The 25365-nt window shown below is 34.8% G+C and overlaps 1 protein-coding gene across 1 annotated transcript in view; it reads right to left on the bottom strand.

Moving 5' to 3' along the window:
• Positions 1-25365, bottom strand: part of LOC149776844 (ubiquitin carboxyl-terminal hydrolase 32-like) — a 173404-nt gene that overhangs the window by 135293 nt on the left and 12746 nt on the right. Inside the window, exons 2-3 of the mRNA XM_089941578.1 lie at positions 24656-24783; positions 12722-12827 (exon numbers count right to left, since the gene is read on the bottom strand). Of these exons, the coding sequence (XP_089797704.1) occupies positions 12722-12827; positions 24656-24783 (234 nt within the window). The remainder of the gene's footprint in view (positions 1-12721; positions 12828-24655; positions 24784-25365) is intronic.

Raw genomic sequence — 25365 nt, 5'->3', positions numbered from 1 at the left:
CATTTCCCAACTGGAGGCACAATGCAGAAGCATCAATTGCTGACATGATCTGTTGTTGTTGTTATTGTTGTTGTAGGGTTTAATGCCATTTTTCAGCACAAGATAGGCTATACATGGTGGCCAGTATAAATGGTGGAGGAAGAACCTAAAAAAATCCTGGAAAGAACCACAGACCTACAAGAAGCAACTGGCAAGCTTTCTCACATACCCACATTGGCGGAACCCGAGACTCAAACCCACAGAGACAGAGGTGAGATGAAATGATCCCTAACGGTAAGTGCTTTAGACCACTCTGCCATTTGGGGCCCCAACATGATCTGCTGGCTCTCTTCAAATCATTGGTACTGCAAAAGGCATAGATTTACTTTTCCTGTTCAACCACTGGTGAAGATTTGTTGCACAAGTGTTGCACCATATATGTGAGGCCCACCTCTTGTCCTGATCTCCAACTCTGCAGCCAAAATAAAGGTGATAGGCTTTCTTAACCATAGTGGTTATACTGCGCTTTGTGATGCAAAAGTCATTTCACTACAAACATAGCAGAATTTACCTGCATTATTCACACAAGTAAGAGGCATCTCTGCTCACTTTGGCTTAACATAAATGTGTCCCTTTGCAAACTCAAAGACTGACAAATAAGAGAGCACGACATTGTATGATTTTTAGAGCTGATATAGCGCAATTTGTTCAGCAGAGTGATGTAAGCTTAGTTATGATTGCATCATCCATGACTTCTTGGAATAACATGATGGAATTCATATCATGTATGATGCAATGCCAGCTTCAGATTGCATCATTCACTGTTTTGCCTACAAAACAAGTACTGTCCAAATCCAGTCATAGATTTATTCAATGATCCAGTCAAAGATGTATTTTAGTCATTTCTGTTTTAAACTGATATCCCTTCCCATTATAACTCACTTATCTTACACCATTCCCAAGTCAAGGGTCGCATATACTGACCCAGTATCGTATCTTTAAAACTAGAGCAAATCAAAAAATTTAAGCATCATTTTCATTCCCAATGACCTAGAATTAATCAAATTTGACTACATTTATTTCAGAAGCATTCTGGTGATAGACCAGTGAAATTTTATTTCTGAATCATTAAAATCTATGACCAAGAAGTTTAAGAACATGCAAACATTGGAAAGTATGCTATAATGGCATGAAAGTCAAATCAGAAATTTCTTGATAAGAAGTTTCCAGAGATGCATAAAAATATTTTCTGGAAACATAAAAAACAGATATATCCATGATACTCTGTAAATAAAATGGCTTTAACAGTAGTTGAAAAACTGACTGGAACACAATTTTAAAAGCCCAGATTTTCAGCTGGTTTTCAAATACCTTCCTTAAATAATTCTTGGCAAAGAAATTAAATTACAAACTTCAAATATAATAATCAATGTTTTACTGACAAAGCTTATTTGCCATAAAGATTGGTCAGAGAGTGGGTTAAAATACAGGATGCATTTTCATCATCGCAACTTAGCAACAATTTATGAATCTGAGATTTTGCAAATAAAAGAGACAACTCTGTGAAAATTTTAGTCTAATTAATTCAGAAAAGTTATGTTTATTGCCTGAGAGAAAATCCTACAAATATTCTATAAATATATTAAATGTACTCAATTTACATATTAAGATTTACAATGGTTAGACTGGGCTCAAATATCAAAATGTTTACTGGGAAAGATTTAGTCTGCATCTGGGAATATAATGGCTAATCACCTGTTCCTTCGTGTATTAGAACCATTCCGGTGGCCTAAGTGTTTAGAGTGTCTGCTTCGGATGCAGGAAGTTGTGGGTTCAATGCCTGGCCTAGTAATACCAGACTTACAAAAATGGTACGAGCATTTGTCTTGCTTGGCACTCAGCATTAAAAGTTAGTGTTAGGACTGGTTGGTCTGGTGTCAGGATAATGTGACTTGGTTGGACATCATACTACATGTCTACAGCATAATGCCCCAGTGCCAGACATCACTATAAAATGTTGTGATATGATTGTTAAAAATCCAAATGACACACACACACTACACCCTATTCACCTATTATACAAAGTGTTAGAACCATGAGTACCATGAATAGTTCTTTATATGCTCACTTCATGTCTAACAGTCCTCTATGTTGGCACTGGTCATGCATGGTTGACTCTGGAGATAATTAACCAACATATCACAATGACCTTCACCTTTGATGAAGATATGCATTCTTAGACTAAACCTACAGTCCAAAACCCATTATTTTTCTTATCAGATTTACCATGACATTTACCACTGACCAGAAAACTACAATATATAAAGGTTTCTTTCTTATGGCTGAGTTCAAGATATCCAGAAACTCTGATGGTCCAGTACAGAAAACTTTATTAAACAGATTGCAAACATAATTACATTCCAATACTCTGATGGTCCAGTACAGAAGTTGTTGTTGTTGTTGTTGTTCTAGGGTTTAACACCATTTTTCAGCACAAGATAGGCTATATATGGCGGCCAGTATAACTGGTGGAGGAAGAACCCTGGAAAACCCAGGAAAGAACCACTGATTCATGAGAAGCTACTGGCAGGCTTTCCCATGTACCCATGCTAGCCGAGCCTTGGACTCGACCATACGCAGACAGAGGTGAGATGGCAGTAATCCAGAACGGTGAACGCTCTAGACAACTCGGGGCCCCCCCAGTACAGAAAGCTTTAAGAAATAGATCGCAAACATAATTACATTCCAATACTCTGATGATCCAGTAAAGAAAGCTTTATTAAACTGATTGCAAACATAATTACATTCCAATACTATGACGGTCCAATACAGAAAGCCTTATTAAACAGATTGTAAACATAATTACATTCCAATACTCTGATGGTCCAATACAGAAAGCTTTATTAAACAGATTGTAAACATAATTACATTTCAATACTATGATGGTCCAGTACAGAAAGTGTTATTAAACAGATTGCAAACATTATTGCATTCCAATACTCGCAATTTCTACATAATATAAACAAAACATGAACTGATAGCATTTTGCCATGCTCTGTTATTTAAAATAAATGTTCTCGAGTGAAATTAATTCCTAGATTAGCAACTATCTGTTTTGTGAGTACTAACTGCTATGGAGGATCAGACATGACTTTCCTGACAAAGACTTACAAACCTGAAAGGATTTTTCTTTAAATAAAATGTGACGTGATGTCTAAATGTTTTTTTTATACATTTAAGATGACGATATTTCATCTAAAAGCAAAATAATTTAATTTAAAGACATAGTTCAAACTTCAAGATCACTGCCTCACTGACTATGATGTAGTCAATAATGCAGTACAGTATACTGAAACTTTTTATGATATGACTCTAAAATGACACTAAGGTTTGTTATTCATTCTGTCTGACCCCCAAGGTGATTTGATTTGTTACTCTCAATCTTGCATCCCTAGGGTATACACTGATTTGCAATCTCAATGTTATTAGAGTCAAATTGCATCTTTTTACTTTTATTTTAAATTTGTGACTTGAATAAAATTTCAATGGAAAAATAAATGAAGACAAAAAATGGAAAACATTTTTTCCCACAGCAAAGGATGGACTCGAAAGAATTCAGAGAATTATTTGTTGTACTGAATACTCCTAACAAACTGCATTTTCTCTCTCTCTCTCTCTCTCTCTCTCTCTCTCTCACACACACACACAGAGAATATAAGCATTAAAAAACACTATCTGACTATGAATAGACTGAATTACCAAGAAACAATCTCCCCAACTGCAGTAAACAGTATTTACATGTGTTCAGGAAAGAGTGATCAAATATAAATTAAACTAAATCCAAAACCACATCCTGCTAGATAAAAGTTTACATAATAGATCTTTGAAAAGAGGAAATATGATTCACAATGCAGATTAAAGTTTACAGAATTTTTCATTCTGTTTCTTGTGCAAACATTAATATCAAACAAAGCATAAATGAATGAACAAATATAGTCCAACATGTGATCTAATTGTTAAATTAATAGCACAGCTCTTCTGGCAATTATGGAAGTTTGCCATAAAATCAATGCCAACCTGCTCCATCTCATTTCAAAGTATTGATAAAATACTTTATTAAACACAAGCAACAGCAACATGGATCCTAAACACTCCGCGAACCTTTATGCTGGTAAGAGACAGGGTAGCAAGCAACTGTATCCAGGAGCTAAGCACCTTCAGGATAGGCGGCATAAAAAAAATTATATACAATTTATTTATATTTTTACATGTACACAGTTAAATCAATGTGAGCATTCAATTTCGGTTTTTGTAATTTGTGAGTTACATGTACTTAGGAAATAGTAAACACTGCTTTATTTTGATTATTAGAGAAGCCTTGCAAGTACATGTAGATACAGGTGTATAGAGGTTTGGGAGAATGGTGCATAAAAAGTAATTATGTTGTATTTTTCTTTCCTTTTCTTACATTACAGTGGTCATCAATATGGAACATTAAACATGCATTTGCAACCAAATGACCCCAAGACAGACAATCAGCTTTTGATGGAAATGGTTTAAAATAATTATATGCACTATGATACAAAATCAAGAAAATAGGTTTTTTATGAAATGACATCTTGGCACTAATTTTCACAAAAATATGCAAGAAACCCAATACTAAATTTTGAATAAATGAGTAATTATATTGGAGTTATCTTAAAGTTTTTAGTTGTTCATGCAGTAGTTTCTGCTGAGCAACCAGATTTAGTGGTCCAGCAGCCAACCACATTATTTGTATTGTTAGTGAAATAAGCATTTTGGTTTACCCTTATTAAACCATAAATATATACAAATACAAAATGTGTTCATCCTCTTTTATGGTTTAAAGTACAGATAACAATCCAGTGATTTATTTTTGATCATATTTAAATGAAATATTTACAGAGATTATATGTTTGCATTTAATTTTTCTCTAGCTTGTTGTTTCCTATGAAAATACATTTATGGCATATACTTTCACATTAGTGATCAACGGTGTTCAAAAACTTTTAAGAGAAGCATCAAATACATGTATTTTGCTGCTCAAAAATAAATCAGGAAATAAGGAAGCTATGGGCAAGCGTTCTCACATACCAACATTGGCCAAGCCCAACAATAGAACCCATGCAGACAGAAGCGAGATGGCAATGATTGGTAAATGCAAGAGTTTTAGAAACTCTGAAACCCAGGACCCCACTGCAATGAATAAATAAATTAGTCAATTGCTGCATATCTGAAGAATACTGAAAGTTGCAAACTTTTGCATTTTTTATGTTGGGCAGAATCAGATTTAGACAAGATTTTTAATTCTTGCAAATGCATATATTATGCCAAAAAATTTACTACAGGGTTGTGTAGTAGTTTTCAATTTATTTAAACTTCATATGGATACAAACAACATCTGATTACAATTGTTACTCAATATTCTTTACTCTTGGAGTAACGCTACAGTGTGAACATGGTTTTTACAATCTGATTGGTCCATTGTAATTCTTTAAGGTTTTGGCACCATAACTGAAGCAATACTTTGGTCTGTTTTGAAAAGAGTAAATGACTTCGGTACATGTACATGCATATCCTGACCATTTTCTATGGAAAAGCGTTGAATCTGTTTAAAGAGATCCAAGCCTGGACAGTCAATATGAACATTTAATACATTTCTGATTCTTAAGACATTTAATTCTAAAATTCACCATTTTCAGCAGTTTAGATAAATATCTTTTATCAAATAGAAATTAAAATATAAATAAGCTGATTAAACTCTTTCTGATGCCAAACTGTCTAAGCAATAAAATCTATGCAATTTTGGTTTTTCTGGAATTGTGTTATGGATCTAAAAACTTGTTATATTTTACCGTATGCACACAAGTAACATGCTTTCTCTATATCCACTTATTTTAAGATTGGAATTACCAATTTAAACTTGTGAGGGCATCTTAATTAAAAAACATGATCCTGGGTGGAGTTTTTGGTCAAAAGTTCTGACATAATTATTATTTCAGTTCATGTAAGTTAAATATATAAAAATCAACCAAAAGTGCAAATAAAATAGGTCTTTACAAATGAAATAAATGGTTTATTAGTTGACATGTATTCTAACTAAAGAAACAATATCAATGAAGCTTCATGTTTTGATGAGTATGGCAAATGAATCTCTGTGTTTGGACATTACATTTGTCACCTATATTATAAGATGACAATGTTAGACCACAATGCCTGTAGGATAAACTGCACTCTGGAACAAAAAAAAATGGAACAAATGCAACCAAACATGCTTTAATTTGGCTAAACGTACATCAAAAAGAATGTCATTAAACAGATCCCACTTCTGTCATCTCTGAAGGTACCTTGGGTAGCATAGTGGTCTAAGGCACTTGCCGTTACTCATCACTGTTATCTCAGCTCTTTCCGTGTGGTTTCAAATCTCAGGCACGGCTGATGTGGGTATGTGAGAAAGCTTGTCAGTAGCTTCCCATGGGTTGATGGTTCTTACCAAGATTTTCCTGGGTTCTTCCTCCACCAGTTATACTGGCCACCATGTTATCATGTGCTGGGAAATGGTGTGAAACCAACAACAACTGTCATCTCTTCAAGGTGGTACAACACTAACTGTCAATCATCTGTTATTGCATCCCACTTAATGTAATTCCTGACAAAATAATTGCTACTTTTTCTCTTACTTTTCCTGGTGGTTGGCTAACCAGCAAGGACTGTTACTGTCCTGTATTCCATAGAAAGCAGCATTAAAGCCCAAACAGAAAAGAAAATGTTTACTGAATTAAGCTCTTGGATTTGTGTTGGATGAAGGAGCAAACAGGCATGTTCTGGCAAGGTCACCTGCACTAAAATTTCCAGTCAAATCATTCAGATGTGACAATATCCAGAAAATGCATCATAACCTATGCTACATACGTTGTGTCAATTTAGAATTTTAGTGCCCAAATAATAACAGAACAGTCTTGGTACATATGAATGTACTTCAAATGCAATGCATTTCATCAATGTATAGACAAATTCTGAAAAAATAAAAAAAGGAACTTAATCAGAATAGTGCTTCCTACAGCTCAAATAATAAAGTATAATATAACCTACCCTGCACAATTATGTTGTCCCAATTTAGGCCCAAACAAAATAGCCCTGGTGCATATGAATGTGTATCAAAAACAGAGACAAATTCAGGAAATATAAAAGGAACTCAATCAGGATAGTGTTGCTTCAAGGCAACATATTACAGTGATTGTACATGTATGGGTAATTAAGCCCAAAAGATGTTTTCATCTGATTACAATGAAATCTGAATGGATGCAACAGAGTGCCTCCAAAACTCAACTATAGTAGAATAGGTCTAATGAAGTATTCCTAACCCAACCATGATTTATGAAATTCAATTTGGCTAAGTACTGGGCATACTCAATTGTACTTTGCTGTAATGGAAATAAAACAGCTGCTATGAAAACCAGCAAAAATACAACTCTGACAAAATATGTCATGCAATTTATCAAGTTTATGAAAACTTAGCCTTGTACATCTTCATGTACCAACAGTTTTAGATTAATCTAAATACAATAGGATCAGTAACCTTGAAATAGCATCCAACTGGTCTCACTGGACATTAATTTTCTTATGCACACCCCCACAAGCTTGCTATAAAAAAAAGTGAAGTATATAAAAATCACATGTTATCTGCAGTCAGCAGCCAGGTATTTCTTAAGCAAATAATTGTTTTAAACTACTTTAAGAAATCACTTGACCATGGATACAGTGACCACTCAGTGTCTGCAAACTAAGCTTTTTCACCATCATGATGTCATTGTTTAAAGGATTATCATGTGAATCAATGTGTAAACATTTCTCACCGTAATCCAGTTGCACTGTCAATACAATTCAAAAGTGTAAACAAGTCAAATTCAAAAGCAAGACCATTTTGGGGCCCTGAAGGTCGATCTGTCTAATGTGCTCTGCTCTACTGATTAATGACATTTCACCTCTTTCTCCATGGCTCAGCCAACATGGGTATGTGAGAAAGTTTGCCAGTAGCTTACCATGGGTAAGTGGTTTTCCCAGAGTTCTTCATCCACCAAATATACTGGCCACCATATAAAGCCTATCATGTGCTGAAATGTGGCATTCAAGCCACAAACACACAACACAAAAGGCTGTGTTTAGCACTGCAGGAATGGTCAAAGCAACTTGTTTGCTGGATGGTGGGCATAGCAGCTGTTTTTGTCACAGCAGAAATGGGAATCACCTACTATGCCAGTGTAACAGGTATAGTTCAATATCTTCGTCTGTTTACCTGTGAATTAAAGCTACCCATTATCGCTGATGAAAAAATTACATCTTGGAAGAGAGATATGTCAATTTTCATTCCAGTCATGGGTTATTCAATATTTCAACTTCACAAACATGTTGATAAAGGCAGACAAAGTTTCAGGTCAGGTTTTATTAACAATAGCCACATAAGGCTTCTTTTCATTTCCTATTCATAACAAACCTCTCACATAAGCTGTCTTTTGGTCTCACTAACATGAGCAACTGGCTAATCCAGATACATGTTATTATCGGAAGTACACACACCTGTTTCTAAGCCCAATTACTACAAGTGGCCTCCACCCCCAAAGTTAGTCCTCTGTTTTAGTCATAGGTAAACTGTCAATTTGCAGTCAAATTTTTAGTTTTGTCCTTGTGAAAAAAACAAAGATCATTGATTTTTTTAAAGAATCCGTGGCAATGTAACTGAAAGACAAAAGCATTTTATTTTCTGGGATATACTTTTGAACCGGAATGCATTTTTATTTTACCTCATGATAACATTTGTTCCAACTAATGTAATGGCCATATTAAGTTCCTTTTTTCAACAAATTTGAGCAAGCCAGATTTTTTTTAAAAATATCAAAACCCCCCCCCCATAGCAGCCCCACCCTCATCCTGAAAATGGATTAAAGTGAGCAATCCTTGTTTGTAATGTAAGCTATGATAGAAAACAACATATGTTTTTACATGTACAATGAATACAGAGTATAATACATATACTTGTGATTGTTCAAAAACCAAGTCTAAAAGGTGAATGTGCAAAGGTCACTAGAGTACAAAGGTCAGTTTGGCCTTCTCTCATTTAGGGCCATAATTTCCAGGTTTCAATGTAATTATGTCAAATAGCACAAGAATGCACAGGTGATTTGACCAATCTCTGCAGCTCAAATTACCCAAGGTCAGAAACAAACCAATGGCAGGGTCTTTTGAAAACTTGAGTGTTTTGGAAATGGCTACCCCAGTAACTACATGTACAGCCCTAAGTTGAAGAACCCAAGCATTCACTCTTTCCAAAATGAAATACAAAAAGTCTGCAACTCTGCTCATCAAAGGAAACTAGGATTAACACAATTCTTACTGCATTAACAAAAAATGATTCTACACTTGATGTCACAGACCTTAAATGAGGAGTGTTTCCTGGCCTGATCGATGCACTTGGCAACATAGCTCAAAAACCTGTCTGTTGGATAGATTGCTTGAGATGGCCAAGCATGAAGGTGGTGGATCTGTAGGCTGTTTTGTAGCCGAGAGCCTCTGTATTGCAAAAGAAAGTCACTCCTCTGTGACAATATCCCAGGCTGGGCTACCATCGGGTTGAAAATATCACTGAACCATAATCACTGGAGTTACAGTCAGGCTATTATAATGAGCTGAGCAATGGAGAACCTGAACTTGTGGAGAACTTGCAGAATCATCCTGAATGGTGGGTAGGTATAAATAAACAATCCCACTTCAGGATGAAGGTTTCCAGCTCTCTGATGTGAGACTGGAGAACTGTAAATAAGAGCTTGTTGATCAGCTTTGTGAACTAGTCTACCATAGGTCCCCCAGTGGACTTTTTTGGACACAGAAATTTATAGAGTTCTTCCTTACTCTATGTGGCTACTGTTGTTATGGGGTATAGATGGCTGGTATGGTCAATGATCTCATCATATTACTTAATAGTAATAATATTATATTATACCTCAATATAAGGCAGTCCCTTTTAAATGGCTGGTATGGTCAATGATCTCATCATATTATTTAATAGTAATAATATTATATTATACCTCAATTTAAGGCAGTCCCTTTTAAATGACTGGTATGGTGAATGACCTCATCATATTATTTAATAGTAATAATATTATATTATACCTCAATATAAGGCAGTCCCTTTTAAATGGCTGGTATGGTCAATGATCTCATCATATTATTTAATAGTAATAATATTATATTATACCTCAATTTAAGGCAGTCCCTTTTAAATGACTGGTATGGTGAATGACCTCATCATATTATTTAATAGTAATAATATTATATTATACCTCAATTTAAGGCAGTCCCTTTTAAATGGCTGGTATGGTCAATGATCTCATCATATTATTTAATAGTAATAATATTATATTATACCTCAATTTAAGGCAGTCCCTTTTAAATGACTGGTATGGTGAATGATCTCATCATATTATTTAATAGTAATAATATTATATTATACCTCAATATAAGGCAGTCCCTTTTAAATGACTGGTATGGTCAATGATCTCATCATACTTTTAATAGTAATAACATGTATAAACTACTTCAATATAAGGCAGTCCCTTTTAAATGGCGGGTATGGACAATGATCTCAATATAAGGCAATTACTATTAAATGGCAGGTACCTCAACAGTGATGTCAAACCTGCTTAAGAACATATCTCTATATTAAGCAATTATTTGGTTTAAAACAGGCATCTACTGGATATTCCTTGAACACACGTGCAGAGAAAATGTAGAGATCCCTTAATCTCTGAGAGAAGAAATGACCTTTAATTAAGCATCCACCTGTCTTTAAGGGTCTATAGCTTCTATTCTGTCCAAGAGGTGACCTTTTAGGACAGATTGGACTGTGGGAGTCCTGCCTCATCCTTTAAAATTTAGAGAGAGGTATGAAATTACCATACTGTACTCAATTTCAGGCATTGCTTCAAGGTTGAAGCCCTTTCATCTGAACTTGTTTATAATTTCAAATTAATACAGGCTCTTCCAAATTCGAAAATACTGTAGCCAAACAGAACTTTATATACAAAAAAATTACCAAGTGATTTATTTTTAAATCTCTGCTTCATTTCACCATTTTGTAGGCTTTTTTCATTTGAATTCTTTCCTTGACGAACTGATGATTTTAATTATAAAAATGCAGCATTGTTTGGAAAAGGCTGTAGTTGAAAAGAATTGGGTGTACTTATTACCAGTAGCATTCAAAGTATCACATCGCTGACATACCAATAATGCTGACAAAAAAAGATTCTCTGAACTATACAGTGTAATGAATACCTTTGAAAAAGGAAGCTCAGTAGCTAAAACAGATCATCCAGTGTGTAACATTATATTTAAAAAACATATTATTTTCAATCTGTGGACCACCACACAGCTTCTCATCATTATAGATCCTATAAGGTGTACACAGTTACACACCAGTCACAGCCAACCTTACCTGGGCAAATGAAAATGATATTTTTAAATTTACAAAACATGTTATACACATGTTCATTATATTTTATCTTCCATGTGGAAACGATTTGTTTTATACCTTTTTCAGTACAGGAGTTAAGCATGAAATCTGCCTCTTTGTCCTAATCATCATTTGCACTGACTGGAAATCTAGCAGCAGGTTTTCTGTCTAGCTGCTTTGTACCTAGAAACTTAATCACCCTGGAATAACTGATAATAATCACACGTCAGTAAAGAATAAATGGATCAAATTGTCCTTTATATAATGCTGGGATAATCCTCTGCATGAGTTATTTAACGACTAGTATTGCCTTGATAGTGTGCTGACAGAAAATTTGCATGGCATTGATTTGAGTACAATGAACATAGAGGTAGTGTATATGCTGATGGATAAACAAAACCCATAAAAAATCACCATCAGTATTCATTCTTGATGCTACTGAGAATGACGGTACATGAATGTACATATTCTTATATAATTCACTCTTTAGTATCTCAAAATTGGTACATGTGGATCTTGGAATGCTGAAAACTCTAAAAATGGCACCCCGCAAAAGTTGTAAACTTTACTTAATTCAGGTACTCCCAAATCTGAAATAAGCTGAAAAAGGGCACCTAAATTAAAGTAAATATGGTATTTCGTTCTGTGAAAAGGCAGAAAAAGGTCACCTAAAATGAAATAAATATGCTATTTCCTTCTCTGAATCGGCTGAAAAAGGATGCCTAATTTAAAGTATATATGGTATTTCGTTACATGAAAAGGCTGAAATGGGGCACCTAAATCAAAAGATATTGTATTTCCTTCTGTGAAAGGCTGAAAAAGGACCCTAAATTAAAAGATTTGTATTTCCTTCTGTGAATAGGCAAAATTATAAACTAAGTTGAGCTTTAGTTAATGTACCTTGCTTCCATCAATAAACTACTACACACTTTGACCATCATAGATCATAGCCACAAAGAATGACTTGTTAAGATCTGACCAATGCTGATGTTTACCAATTGCCATAATTTCAATTTACTCTGATATTATGTAAATCTGATTAAAAACAGTGAAATTTTATTTAAAATAGCACCTGCAAGCAACAACATTTCTCAAAAAGGGGTTTTCTAATGCTGTCACCTGCATAAAATGGACACAACTTTTTGTCTTAAGCATCCAGTTTAGAAAAGTGCACTTTCATTTGTTCTGTTATTCTATACAAATTTAAATACTTACATTTAATTTTCTCTTCCCTTGTCCCCTTTGTCAAAACCACCAGCCCACACATGAGATCCTTGAAAGACAATCCTTTCTGTGTGCCCCCAAATGCCATACACAACAGCTGAAAAAAGTACTTTTGCCAGTTAGTGTACATGAAGGCAAACTTCTAAAGGCTTTTATTCTTGCAAAAATAAAAACAACTAACATACACAATTAATTACCTTTTAATAATAGTGATTTGTTAAACATAAGCATTACTTTTATAAAAAGAAATACATTAAATGTTCATCACATACTTATTTACATAATAATCTGATTAAAATCAGATTTCAGCTGTCCTGGGTGAAGATCTGATGGCGACTGCTTAGGAGTCATGTACTGGTGACCTTTTAGTTAGCCAATGGAAATGCAGCTTTCAGAAATTTGAAAGTGAATCAATTAGATAGGCACACACTGATGCTCTTCAGCTTTACTGCTCAGTCTCCCAAACATGGAGATATAAGGCTTCCTCTGATTCTGAAAAAATTAGCGATCATGGTAAAAACATAGGTCACAAGAACATGACCCTTAAGCGGTCACTATCAGATCTTTATGTAGAACGGTGGAGATCTTTTTTTAATCAGATTTATTTCAATAAGCACATTTATGGATCAGTTTCAGTGTCATGTCAATGCCATACACATACTGCTGGAATATATATCTATCGACACTGTATTTTAGGGTCTATTCAAGAAGTACAAATTTTGGAGGGAAAAAAATGTGGAGTGGTGGAGAGGGCTTTTAACACACAGGCCAGTATTGCTAACAACACACATCAAGGCCTTTCATCTTACACGTGAGTTCAGAGTGCTAACAATCAAACCATTCATTAAAATGCAACTAAATAAAAAATCTAGTCAACATATACACAAATGTCGCAGTGTTCAGAAGTTCCATGAACTGTAAAAATATAAGCACTGACTTTCTTGATCCCAAGACCAATTAGGACTGGTTTTTAAAACTCCTTTACAAATGTTTAGATATGGCAGTGATCAGATTTGCACTATTTTCATTCAGAACCACTTAAATATCACAAGAAGTGTTTCGATGAAAGCTCATTCTTGAGATGACCACTAAGGCTCTACACTGGAAGATTAGATTAGCATCATTTTAATACAGGTATAATTAACTATACATTGCAAGAAAGAAGTAGGATTAGGACTAACTACAAGGTGTGACAAGTGTTTCAAACTCTATATTGATATGACTATCCTTTCAAATGAAGTAGTGATAACAAAATATTAATTATGGCCACCAGTACCAACAAGATATATCAGAAGTTCATCACTGAAAACTCCATGTCTATACCACCATCAGTTCAAAAGAAGTATAACAAAACTTTCAAAATGGCTACTGTGCTAAGCATACTGAAAGTTTGATCAGCATTGTCTTTGTGCAGAGTCAACTATGTATCATACAAAGTCTTTTAGTAAAAGCCCATGCTGCTATGACAAACAATTCTGGAGAAGTAACAAGAACAAAATTTAAAAGATGACCACCATGGCCATGAAATCAGAAGTCCAACTGGCACTACAGTCCTGTAGAACTAGACATCATAAGAAGTCTTTTCATGAAAAGCCCAAATTGTCAACCTGACCATCCATTGTGAAGAAGCAATAGCAACATTATCAAGGTGGCCACTATTACAAAAGGGGTTTTTATGGTGAGAAATAGTTAAAGATGTAGTGAAAGATTAGATAAGGCAAAATGAATTGAAACAAAAGAAAAAACAGTTACCATTACCAGGTTTCACATCACCAACAAGTGTGGAGGAAGAAATTGGAAATACATATCAGACATCATGGACAGTTAAAAAGATTAAGATGGTGGGAGTCAGAAAATCAATGACAATCTTGAGAAATGGGCCATATTCTGCTAAAACGCTGGGTCAGAATTTAGTTAATGGATTGGATTATATGGCTTACCACTCAAATAGTAATAGTTAGCCAGTAATATTCTGTATGTAAATGAAATGGGTGAATGGAAAGTCATATGGTTTACTATGTAATAGTATGTATGCATGAAGATTGAGAGAGGATATGGACAGGGAGAAGAATAAAGAGGTTAAGTGAGACAGACTGAAAAGATTAAGTAGGAGACAATGAAAGGAGTAGTGAGACAGTTCTCTAAAAATAATGTAGTCATATTGTAACGTTAAAACATTGCGGAGGTGGACAGGACATTTCTGTGACAATAATATAACATCTAACTGAACTTCCTCTGGTGAATAGAGCCAATTTCTGCTTCATCCAACACATATAATGCCAGATGTGTGGCTTCTTTATCTCTCATTAGCTTTCTGACCTTGCAGAATTTTCACTTTTTTTAATCCAAACTTCTATGTCTTGGTCCCCTGAAAATGATGATGTTATGAAATCTCTACTCAAAATCTTTTCTTTATCAACACAGTACCAACTGAGCTGAAAAGCCAGCTATTCAGATTTTTGTCCACATCTGACCAGCAATTTCTGCTTGTCCATATGACCAAATCGGTTCATGAGTGAGGAAACAGTTGTAAAAGACAGGTCATGCACTAAGCCATTGCAGATAATTATTGTTTACATGCACACTTCACTGAAAATTTCCTGTCCACCACCACACTGAAGCTACTGGCTATGTGTACAGTCTACTGACAGATACTTGTATTTGTTGAAAAGAAGCTGTGAAAAGAACTTTAATTGCTCATAAATATTACTTAGTATATATGTTCAAATGCTAGGGTGATAATAAAGAGAGTTTTGACATAAAATATTAATTTGTTGAAACATTACATTACAGACAGATCAAAATGGAATTAAAAAAATTAAAATAGCTTTTTTTATCATTGTGGAGTAATTTTATACTGTTTGAATAAAGAAAACTTAAATGCTTTTACATATTCAATATTTGACAAATTTACAAATTTATAGACAAAGTTCCTGTGGTCATCTGCTTTTATCATTACATAAGTACAATTTTAAGTTCTATTTTTACTGAAAATCCAAACAGCTGCACATGACATTAAGTTTGCACATCACACAATTTGTATCCTATTGCCAAAGACGATCATGTAACTAATCAGAGGTTGTCTACAGTTGATCAGGATGCTTGCTAAAGAAGTCTGTATGGATGTTATGTGACTGTTGCCTAAACTGGTGATGTGTGATAAAATCCAACCATTCTTTAAATAAGTAGCAAATAGACATAACATTAATTGTTTCTCTTTAATTAAAACTATGTGATGACCATTAAGACGAAAGAATTCAGTGTAAAAACACCAGTATTTTCTTGGCACTCTCAAGATGAATATTTTTGACATTAAAACCAACCTCACATATGATTTACGGACTGACAGTGTTCGTCCATGTTGCATTGATGTGCATAAGCAGCTGCAATGTTAATAAACATAACTGCAATTCGATACCAATTTATCCTATTGACATGCCTGAAAGATGCCTTAATATTGACATTTGGTCTTTTTGCAGTGCAGTACAATCAAAATTGTTATTTCTGACCAACCTGTGTGCAAATCACATGATAATGGTGGAACAAAATGGCAGAAATAAAAATTGATTACAATTAAGTGATTTTTGCGCATTGTTATTTAAGAGGACAAGCACTCACATGCATCAAATTACACTGAAATAAATACTGCATTTCCAATTAAGGATTGTGTATGATTTGATTACTTCTAATTAACATATTTGCACATCAAGAAACATTCATGGATCAAAACTGGCAGTCATTTCTTGTGTCTAGGAAAGTTACACAATATAACATTGCTTTGCTAAAAATCAGATTTTGAAAGAATTTACATTGAGCACGGTCAATAAACTTTATAGCAACAGCAATTACAAAAAAGTTTCCTTTGACATCAAGTGCTTAGTTCAGAAGTCATCCTAAGCAAGTTGGCGTACTATGGAGCATACATAAAAGCCAAGAGATGCATAACAAATTAATATTTATATTGCAAATGAAAATAATGCAATAAAATATAAATCTAGGACTATATCAATATTTGAAAGTACATATATGTATTAATTCATTACAGATCCAACATACTAAATAATTAATACACTGCAATAAATATTTGTTTGTAGATTACATCAGAATTGCAGCCAAATTTTTCAAGAAAGCTGGCAAATTAAGGGACAGTGATGAAGCTGAACACAAAATATTATCAACAGCTGTGGTGCAGCTACTTCCAGTACCAAGCCTGTCAATCGTTGTCTGCCAGATAGTTTACAAATTTGAAACAGAGAAATAAAATTTGTTTGTCCATCCTTGTTACATTAGTTGCATTTTCTAACCTAACAAAGTTGTAATACCAATTTAATGGAACATAAAACAATGATATATCTTTTGCTGTTTTGTGTTGATTGCAAATAGTAACTAATATCTTAAAAATATACCATAAGAAATGTTTTACATGAGAATATTTGTAAACATCTTATGTAATGTTTTAAGTTGTTTATTGATGGATTATGAGTACATGATAAATGGACACATTTCATGACCATAAAGATGCAGCTGCTGATCATTCATTATGAAGTTGCAACATATTTATGCTATTTATTATCTAGATAATAAAATAAATCTTCAGTTAAATATCTAATTTGTCCATCCTCTTACACAAGTTAATGACAGCAATGCTCTGACAAGCAATATTTGGAAAGGAAAACTGACAGTTATCTTCCCACTGTTACTTTATAGAAGAGGGGATACTAGACAACTGATCCATAACAAATTGATGTGCAAATGAAGCATCTAAAATTTGGGGCATTTGTCCCACAGGATTGGCTGAAGAGCATACTGTTAGTCTACTACACTAGAATCTATCTACAGGATGGTCATGCCACCATGGTAATTATATTGGATACTGTAGTTATCATTTGACTACATGTGTCGCAATTTCTGTGGTTTATTTTTTTAAAGGAAATTTTCACTGGTACTTAAATTCATGGTTTAGCCTCTACAAATACACAAAATAATCAATACAACAAGACATTATGCCAACACAAATGGCATGCACTTGAATGGCAATAACAATACTACTACAAGTAGCACAATTTTAAAGACCTGAAAAGATCTATTTTTATACTATGTTTTCGTTTGAGACTTCAAAGGAAGTAAATGCAGCCAACAACTCTGAAACAATATTGCCACCTGTATAAGCACAATTCAAACACCTGTCAAGATCAGTCACTTACACTCTATGTGCTCAACCTCAGTGGAAGCTGACACAGCCAATAACACTAAGCCAAATATTATTGAAGTACATTGATATGATTTCTTACTTAAAACCACTGCCCATGAACTTGCATCATCAGTACTTTCTGTCAATCATGGCGCTTAGGAATTGTTAAGCAGAAAGGTACAAAAGCTGTTCTGTGACTTTGTTGACATTAAGAACAAATTGTGTAGAAAGTTAAAAATGTAGTGAAACAGCACAATATTCAGAACTGTCTAGTTACATAGTGGGATCAGACACATGGCCACCCTGTGCCATGTGGTGAGTGGATGATGAAGTCTATGGATCTAGAAAAGTGTCAATTTCAGTACTTTAGATGACAAGAGGCAGATTTTAATGTAACTTGCTATAACAAAATATGGTATTCTCCTACCCCCACTGCTCATTTACACATGGAAGACTGGCTGATGCCTCCTTGAAAATAGTTTTCCCTGGACACTGGGATTTGACTCAAGCAGATTCACAATGAAATGATGAAAAAATCTATGATTTGTTATATGGATAATGTCATCATTCTATATGGGAATCAAACATGTGACTAGCTGCCATTTGTTAAATGCAATCAGCAGGCAGTGGCATTATCTGTTGCTTTTAGAGCTCACCAAAGTGTGAAGATAGTAACTAAACTGAAAGACACTGGAATCACTCTATTCTTTGTGCCTGCATTATGTACTGAGCAAGTTCAACCACTTGCCAAAAAATATTACAAATAAAATTAATCACACATCCACAACTGGTATGCTAAACAAACATTTAAGGCCATCACTGAAAAGGAAGATATTACACAGAAAAGGGGGATGTTGCTCGTGACCATTAATGTACTGTATAAAAGAACCTTGCAACCTCATTGATCAAGCCAATTCATGCTGAATGGACAACTGCAACTCATACAATAATGAATGAGCTTGCCTTATTATCCCAAGTTCTGAGAAAGCTTAATTCTGCAATTATGGAACTATTTACATAACAGACATTTGTGTGTACCATGAGACTTGACTGACATGATGGTGATAAAAAGACTTTATTGGAAAAACGGTGAATTGTGCACTGTAATACTCTGCTGTCATTTAAGTGTGTGTCTGTGTGCATGTGTGTCTGTGATTATACAGACACATATATTGTGTTTTCATTAATTGTGCCGAGTGGTCTAATGCACTCTCTGTTACGGATCACTGCCATCTCACCTCTGTCTGCGTAGGTTTGAGTCTCGGATTCGGCTAATGTGGGTATGTGAGGAAGCTTGCCAGTAGCTTCTCGTGGGTCGGTGGTTCTTTCCAGAGTTATCCCAGGTTCTTCCTCCACCATTAATACTGGCCGCCATGTATAGCCTATTGTGTGCTGAAAAATGGCGTTAAACCCTAAAAACAACAACAACAACAACTTTAATTGTGATTAAATAAAGTTCTAGTATTTTAGATGCTCATTATTTAATTGGACTAAAAATGCATGGATAGATCAGCACCATTGTCAAGTATAACGAACTAGACACCATAAAGAGTCTTTCAGTGAAAACCTCAAGTTAATATAACCATCTATTTAGGAGAAGTAGCAATAACCAGAATATCAAGATGGCCACCATGGCAGCTGTATTGGATGTCCGATTATCATTTTATTCAGAACAAACTAGACATCATAAGACGTCATTTAGCAAACATCCCATGTTAAAATAAACATCCATTTAAGATATTTTCATTCAGGGTTGACCATGGAATGAAAGTGTTCTTAATATTTCATGGCAATTATATAAACAGCTTAGCAGAACTAGTGCAAATAAACTTGTGCAAACAGATGGGTGATAGATATCAAGTCATAGCAGAGATTTCTTCTGGTTTTTGGAGAAGATATATAAAGTTCTTTCTAATTTAGTGATGGTGGCCATACATGTATTTGATTGTATAATGACATCATTTGTATAAAACTGAAAAGTCTTTATGCCAGTATGCTTTCTCTAACATTTGGTCAGACTGCATTAAGCAGATTTGGAGATGAATTGTTTTAAGGGGTTTCTTTCTATTTTTTGGAACAAAGACCATATTAGAAGTGGATTTGAATCATTGTACAAGCTTTAAAGGTCTCAATCCAGGATTTTTCTGTCAAAATTTATTAAATTCTGTTCAGCGGATTTTGAGAAGTTTCAAGGATTTTTACTATTTTTAGTTTAGTGGATACATTTGATGGCAGACTGACGTTATTTGAGCATATCTGAAAGCACTTCAGGTCTAAATGTTCTGTGCCAAATTCGATCAAGCTTGGTCCAGTGGATTTGAGAAGTTATGGCAACTGTTGATAGATGCATAACTGGCAAATTCTGTCAGGTGAGCTTAAAATTTCTTTCAAATCCAAATTTGTTATAAATGAATTCCACTTACAAACAGGGTCCATGCTGAACACTGGGCAGAACAACCTGTCAGAATGTGATACACACAGACACACACACAAAAAGAGTGCATAAAATGTTATAAAAAAAACATTCTTTGCTTCAAAGTAATGGTAGCATAATGAGTTGATGTAAACTAGAGAAATCTTTTTCTTCTTCAAAAATCATTGTTTCTAAAATCTGCTTCAAAAGCTATAATCGTTGCCCTCTCCTAGAATCCAGATTTTACTGTGTGAAAGTCAGACACTTTAATCAACTTCTGAGTGAAAGTCAATGATAGAAGCATGGTAGCTGATGTATCATAGAAGTTATCTTAGTTAGCTTCAACAGATGGAGGTCTTACACAGATGAAGACAGTTTTCTCTTTTAATAAATGATGACTGTTATTTAATGTTTTTATGTTTGAGATTTTTTTCTCTACAGCTGAGTAATATTATTCATTATATCACTGTCTGAGATTTAAATGGACAGTGTAATGCAGTTCTCATATATTTTTTTTACAATTTGCTACAACCATGTAACTTGTCAAAGCTATTTCTACTGATAAGCAAGCCATTCCTCCTTTTTCTGAATTAGGTATTAGTCCATATCTCTTATCTTTTCGTTGGAGAATTTAGTTGTGTCAGAAAACATCAGCATAAATTCTTTTAAACCAATGCCTGAAAAATGCAAGACATGAAAAATTAAATTTTGGAAAAAAGTTTTGGTGTCCATAAACACTGTCCAAAGACATAAAGAAAATAAGGTAATAACTACACAACTCAACTGGCTGACTGTATAGTACAAGAAATGTATGAGCTGTATAGGCATTACATGCCTTAACACTTTTCATGCTAGACCTTGACTGTAGTGGCTAACCAGAATTGTTAAACTTGGTGACAAGAAGCATGACTCCCTCATTGCAGAAATAGGTGATTATGACCCATATTTTACACTTCAATGACTTGGTTAATTTTGCATCAGATGTTCATTTTACATGCTGTTCACAAAAGAATCATATAATTTATGATGATATGCCTCCCTGTTACATGCAGTTGTAGCAGCGGGGCTGCAAATAGACCAAACATTTGAGACCTCATTTCATGAAAATAAGGCTTATAAAAAAATGGTTATGAAGGGGAGGGGACCGAATGCAAGGAGGTTGTACAGACCACTATGAGGAAGGTCCCATTTGTGAAATCAACAATTCTACCAAAAATGGACAGGAAGAAATTCACATATTTCTTTCAGTAATATGAAATTATCGATTTAAACAAAGGATATGGGAGATTGTACATATAAGGTCAAAAAGATAAAAAGAGGCCTCTAACATGTTGGTTAGCAACCCCCCTTGACCTTGTGTGTCAAAATTTCCATGGACGTTGTCATTCCCCTGAGATATCTGTGTTGGTCTTCACCCTGGGGGGTTAAAAAATGCTGTCAGAAGACCAATGCAAAATTGTGTCAGAGGATCACGTAAATTTATTGTAGTAAATCCATATTGGGGTTTTCTGAGCATTAGCAAAGAAGTTTTTAAGCCTAATCATATCCATGTCACGAAAACGCCAATTCTGATGACTACTTTGCAGTGTATGTGTATCAATGCCATTAAAGACAATCAAATGATTGCAGTTATCTCTGATCACTTTAGGGATCTGAATGTATCGTTGTGCAATGTATATGACATCCATGTTTTTATGTCTGCTCTGTGAAAGTATTCTGGTGGGATTTTGTTTGTTTGTCAAGTATAACATCATCATATACCACTAGATTATTATTACTACCATCAAGATCATCGACTGATGGTGCACCATCGTTGTCAGTGATAAATTCAATGATGTCATCATCACCATCATCTTTGTTTTCCAAATCTTTTGCATTTTCATTGAATTCCTTAAGAACATTATAGCAGCATTGGTCATCTGAGGATGGTGCTACTAAATAAAGTTTGTCGCACTTGAGCCATCTCATTATCAGGTTAAGTAACAACTGAGTTTTACCAGACCCAGATGGACCAATGAGAATGGCATGAATAGAGTTTGGTAATACTGGATGATGCTTGACTGGCTCCTGCTCTCGCACTGGAGAGAAATGAATCACATTCATGTTGTACAAATATGATAAGTATATGAGTTTATAATGTGTTCGATGCAAAAAATCACTGATACTAGTGGATTAAAAACAATAACAACAAAGAATCATTCAGCATGCACGTACAGGTATGTGTGTGAAATGTGGTACCAAAAAACAAATTTGTGGCATCTTGCGAAATGTCAAGTGGTGGTGATATCACAAATGCACTTGGAAAATTACCAGGAACTCCATGGGCTAAGTATCCTGGTGAAAAACATGCAGGATATAATTATTGTGGTCCTGGAACTTGTTTTGATCTTAGACTTGATGAAAAAAATCAACCAAAAACCAGGAGAATATCCAGTGAATGCAACTGATCAAATGTACCATGTTCATGATGTAGCATATAAAAATCAAGATGTACAATAACAACATACTGCAGATGTGAAGTTGATTCACATGTTGAAGTCTGTACAAAATAAATCTGTAAGAGAATCGCTCGAAAATTGATTGATAAGATTGACAATGAGTGGTAAGTTTGCTGTAGGGGACAGCAATTAATTATCTGATAATTATAATAATGGCGTCAATTTATTATAGTCCAAGAGGATACTGGAGGGGTACAGCAGCAATCAGCAAACTCACTGATGCAACAGGTGTCTCTTGTGGTGTTGCCTCAGTTGGTTAGCCCAACAGGCAATATGGCAAATTTATCTACTGAACCTAATAAAATTAAAGATGGATGGTTTAATGCTAGCAACCTCAAGGAAGCTCATCAGTCAGATATTTTGTTTTGACCCCATGATACTATCACTGGCAAAAGTAAATGTCTAAAATGCACATACAAATATGCACTGAGGGTCGTCAACTTTGCTAGAAGGTACAAAATAGCAGAGCCACTAACAAATACAGCAAATGAATTGCAGCCACATTTGAACAAATTTATCAATGTGGATCTGGGCCTTCTGGTGGAATGCGAAGGCCACAGTTGCTACAGGTTGATCCTAGCAAAGAATTTTATGGTACAGCAGCATCGCTGATGCAGCAAAATAAGGTTAAAATCAGAGTGGACAAACCACAATTCATCATGATCAAGCAATCATTGAGCAATTTAACTGAACACTTGCTGAACAATTGTTTGGATATCAGTATGCTTAGGAAATTTCCATAGACACTAGATCTCATAAATGGGTTGCAAGACTACCAAGTATGGTTGCTGCTTTAAACATTGAAGATACACATGGAATTTCTATGAAACCCATCAATGCAATCTCAAAAAAGAAACACATCAGTTCAGCAACCTGACTCTACCTCACAATAACCATTACTCGGTAATGTGATGGTCAGATATTTATATGAATCTGGTGAACTTGAAGATGTTTAAAAAAAACAGAAAGATCCTATCTGGAGTGTAACCACACATAACATTTCTAGTGTGGTAAGATCTACAGGCAGGTCTGCAATCTACAGACTAAATTCAAATGTTTGGTCTGTTCACACACCCTGCTGCTGTTGTTGCTGTGGTGGTCTGAAGCTGTATTTCAGCATGATAGATAGCCAGTATATATGGTGGAGAAAGAACCTGAGAAAACCCCTGGAAGAACCAATGACACACAGGAAGCTACTGGCAAGCCTTCTCACATATCCACACTGACTGAGCCAGAGACTAGGGTACATAGCATGCATGTGGTTATAAGCTTAATACAAAATGTTCCCAAGTCAGTAAAATGTGAAATGTAGCTTATATACAGTGACCTGTTTTGGTATGCGTGTGGTACTAACAAATGTATACAATCATCAAGCTCATTGATTCTAGCATGAAGTTAAAACACAAATTTAACCAATGGCAGTGATGTGTGAAATATGGGTCACAATGGCCTACTATTGTGATGATGATAAAGTACTCATCAAGATACATCTCCTCACCAAGTATCATGACTCCATATATAACATTATGGATGCAAGGTGCAAAATGGCAGAGCTAAACTTGACCAAGATGCAACTAATGTATGTGTGTATGCAAAAATAGTCCCCTTGGCCTTTCCCCCAGGGCTAAGATGCTATGAATCCCATCTAAAAATGCTGACTATAACCTAATGCAAAAGAATGGCAGAGATGCAGTGAGGCTGTAAAGAGTACTATGTACATACACTTACATGTGTTGATGCAGTGCTGATGGTAATACAATATTATAGCCTCTCCACTAATTTTGTGGAGGAAAAGTAAAAATGTTTACCATATGCTCACATACCTGCGCAACCTTTGGTGGTACTCCATCCCATAACACCTCCCGTATAAAGAGGGATTCTGTCATGTAGCCATTCAAATTGGATGCTCTCCTAAATGCATCCTTCAGCCTTTTCAGCTCTGCATCTGTTACTGCAATTAAGAAAAGAAAAAAAAAAACAGAATGAAGCATGACTCTTCCAAATCATCCATCAAGTAGCCAATGATGGATTCTGTTCATGACTTAAAAATTCCTGACCAGTGGAGATAGGTAATGCAAGTTCAAGCTATGGTCATATTGGAAGAAGTGACTTCTCACAGTTAAATAAGTGAGGGAAAAAGAGAGCCAGCTTGTGGGAGAAGCAAAGTCTTAAGATGATTTTCTTAAATAAAATATGAACAAATATTTTTAAAGAAAAATAAAATATTTTTGCATTATATAAAATAGATGCTGTACACCTTTTGAAAAATGCAAAATGCTCAAAACGGATATTGCATATTTAATATTTATTTTTTAGCATATATATATATATATATACTCACCAAACAATCTGACTGTATCCAATCCATATATATAGTAATTCCATCATAAATTTGCACAAAAAGCATAATTTCAAAAACTTTCTGTGCTAGATTCAATTTGAATAAAAATATACTTACCAATACACTCATACTAACATATGAAACATGGGATTTTCAGAAACACTCAAATATGCTGGACATGTCCAAAAAGGA

Source organism: Sinohyriopsis cumingii, chromosome 18 (genome assembly GCF_028554795.1).
Source record: "Sinohyriopsis cumingii isolate HCF-2022 chromosome 18, ASM2855479v2, whole genome shotgun sequence".
Lineage (NCBI taxonomy): Eukaryota > Metazoa > Mollusca > Bivalvia > Unionida > Unionidae > Sinohyriopsis > Sinohyriopsis cumingii.
This window is presented reverse-complemented; position numbering and strand designations above follow the sequence as displayed.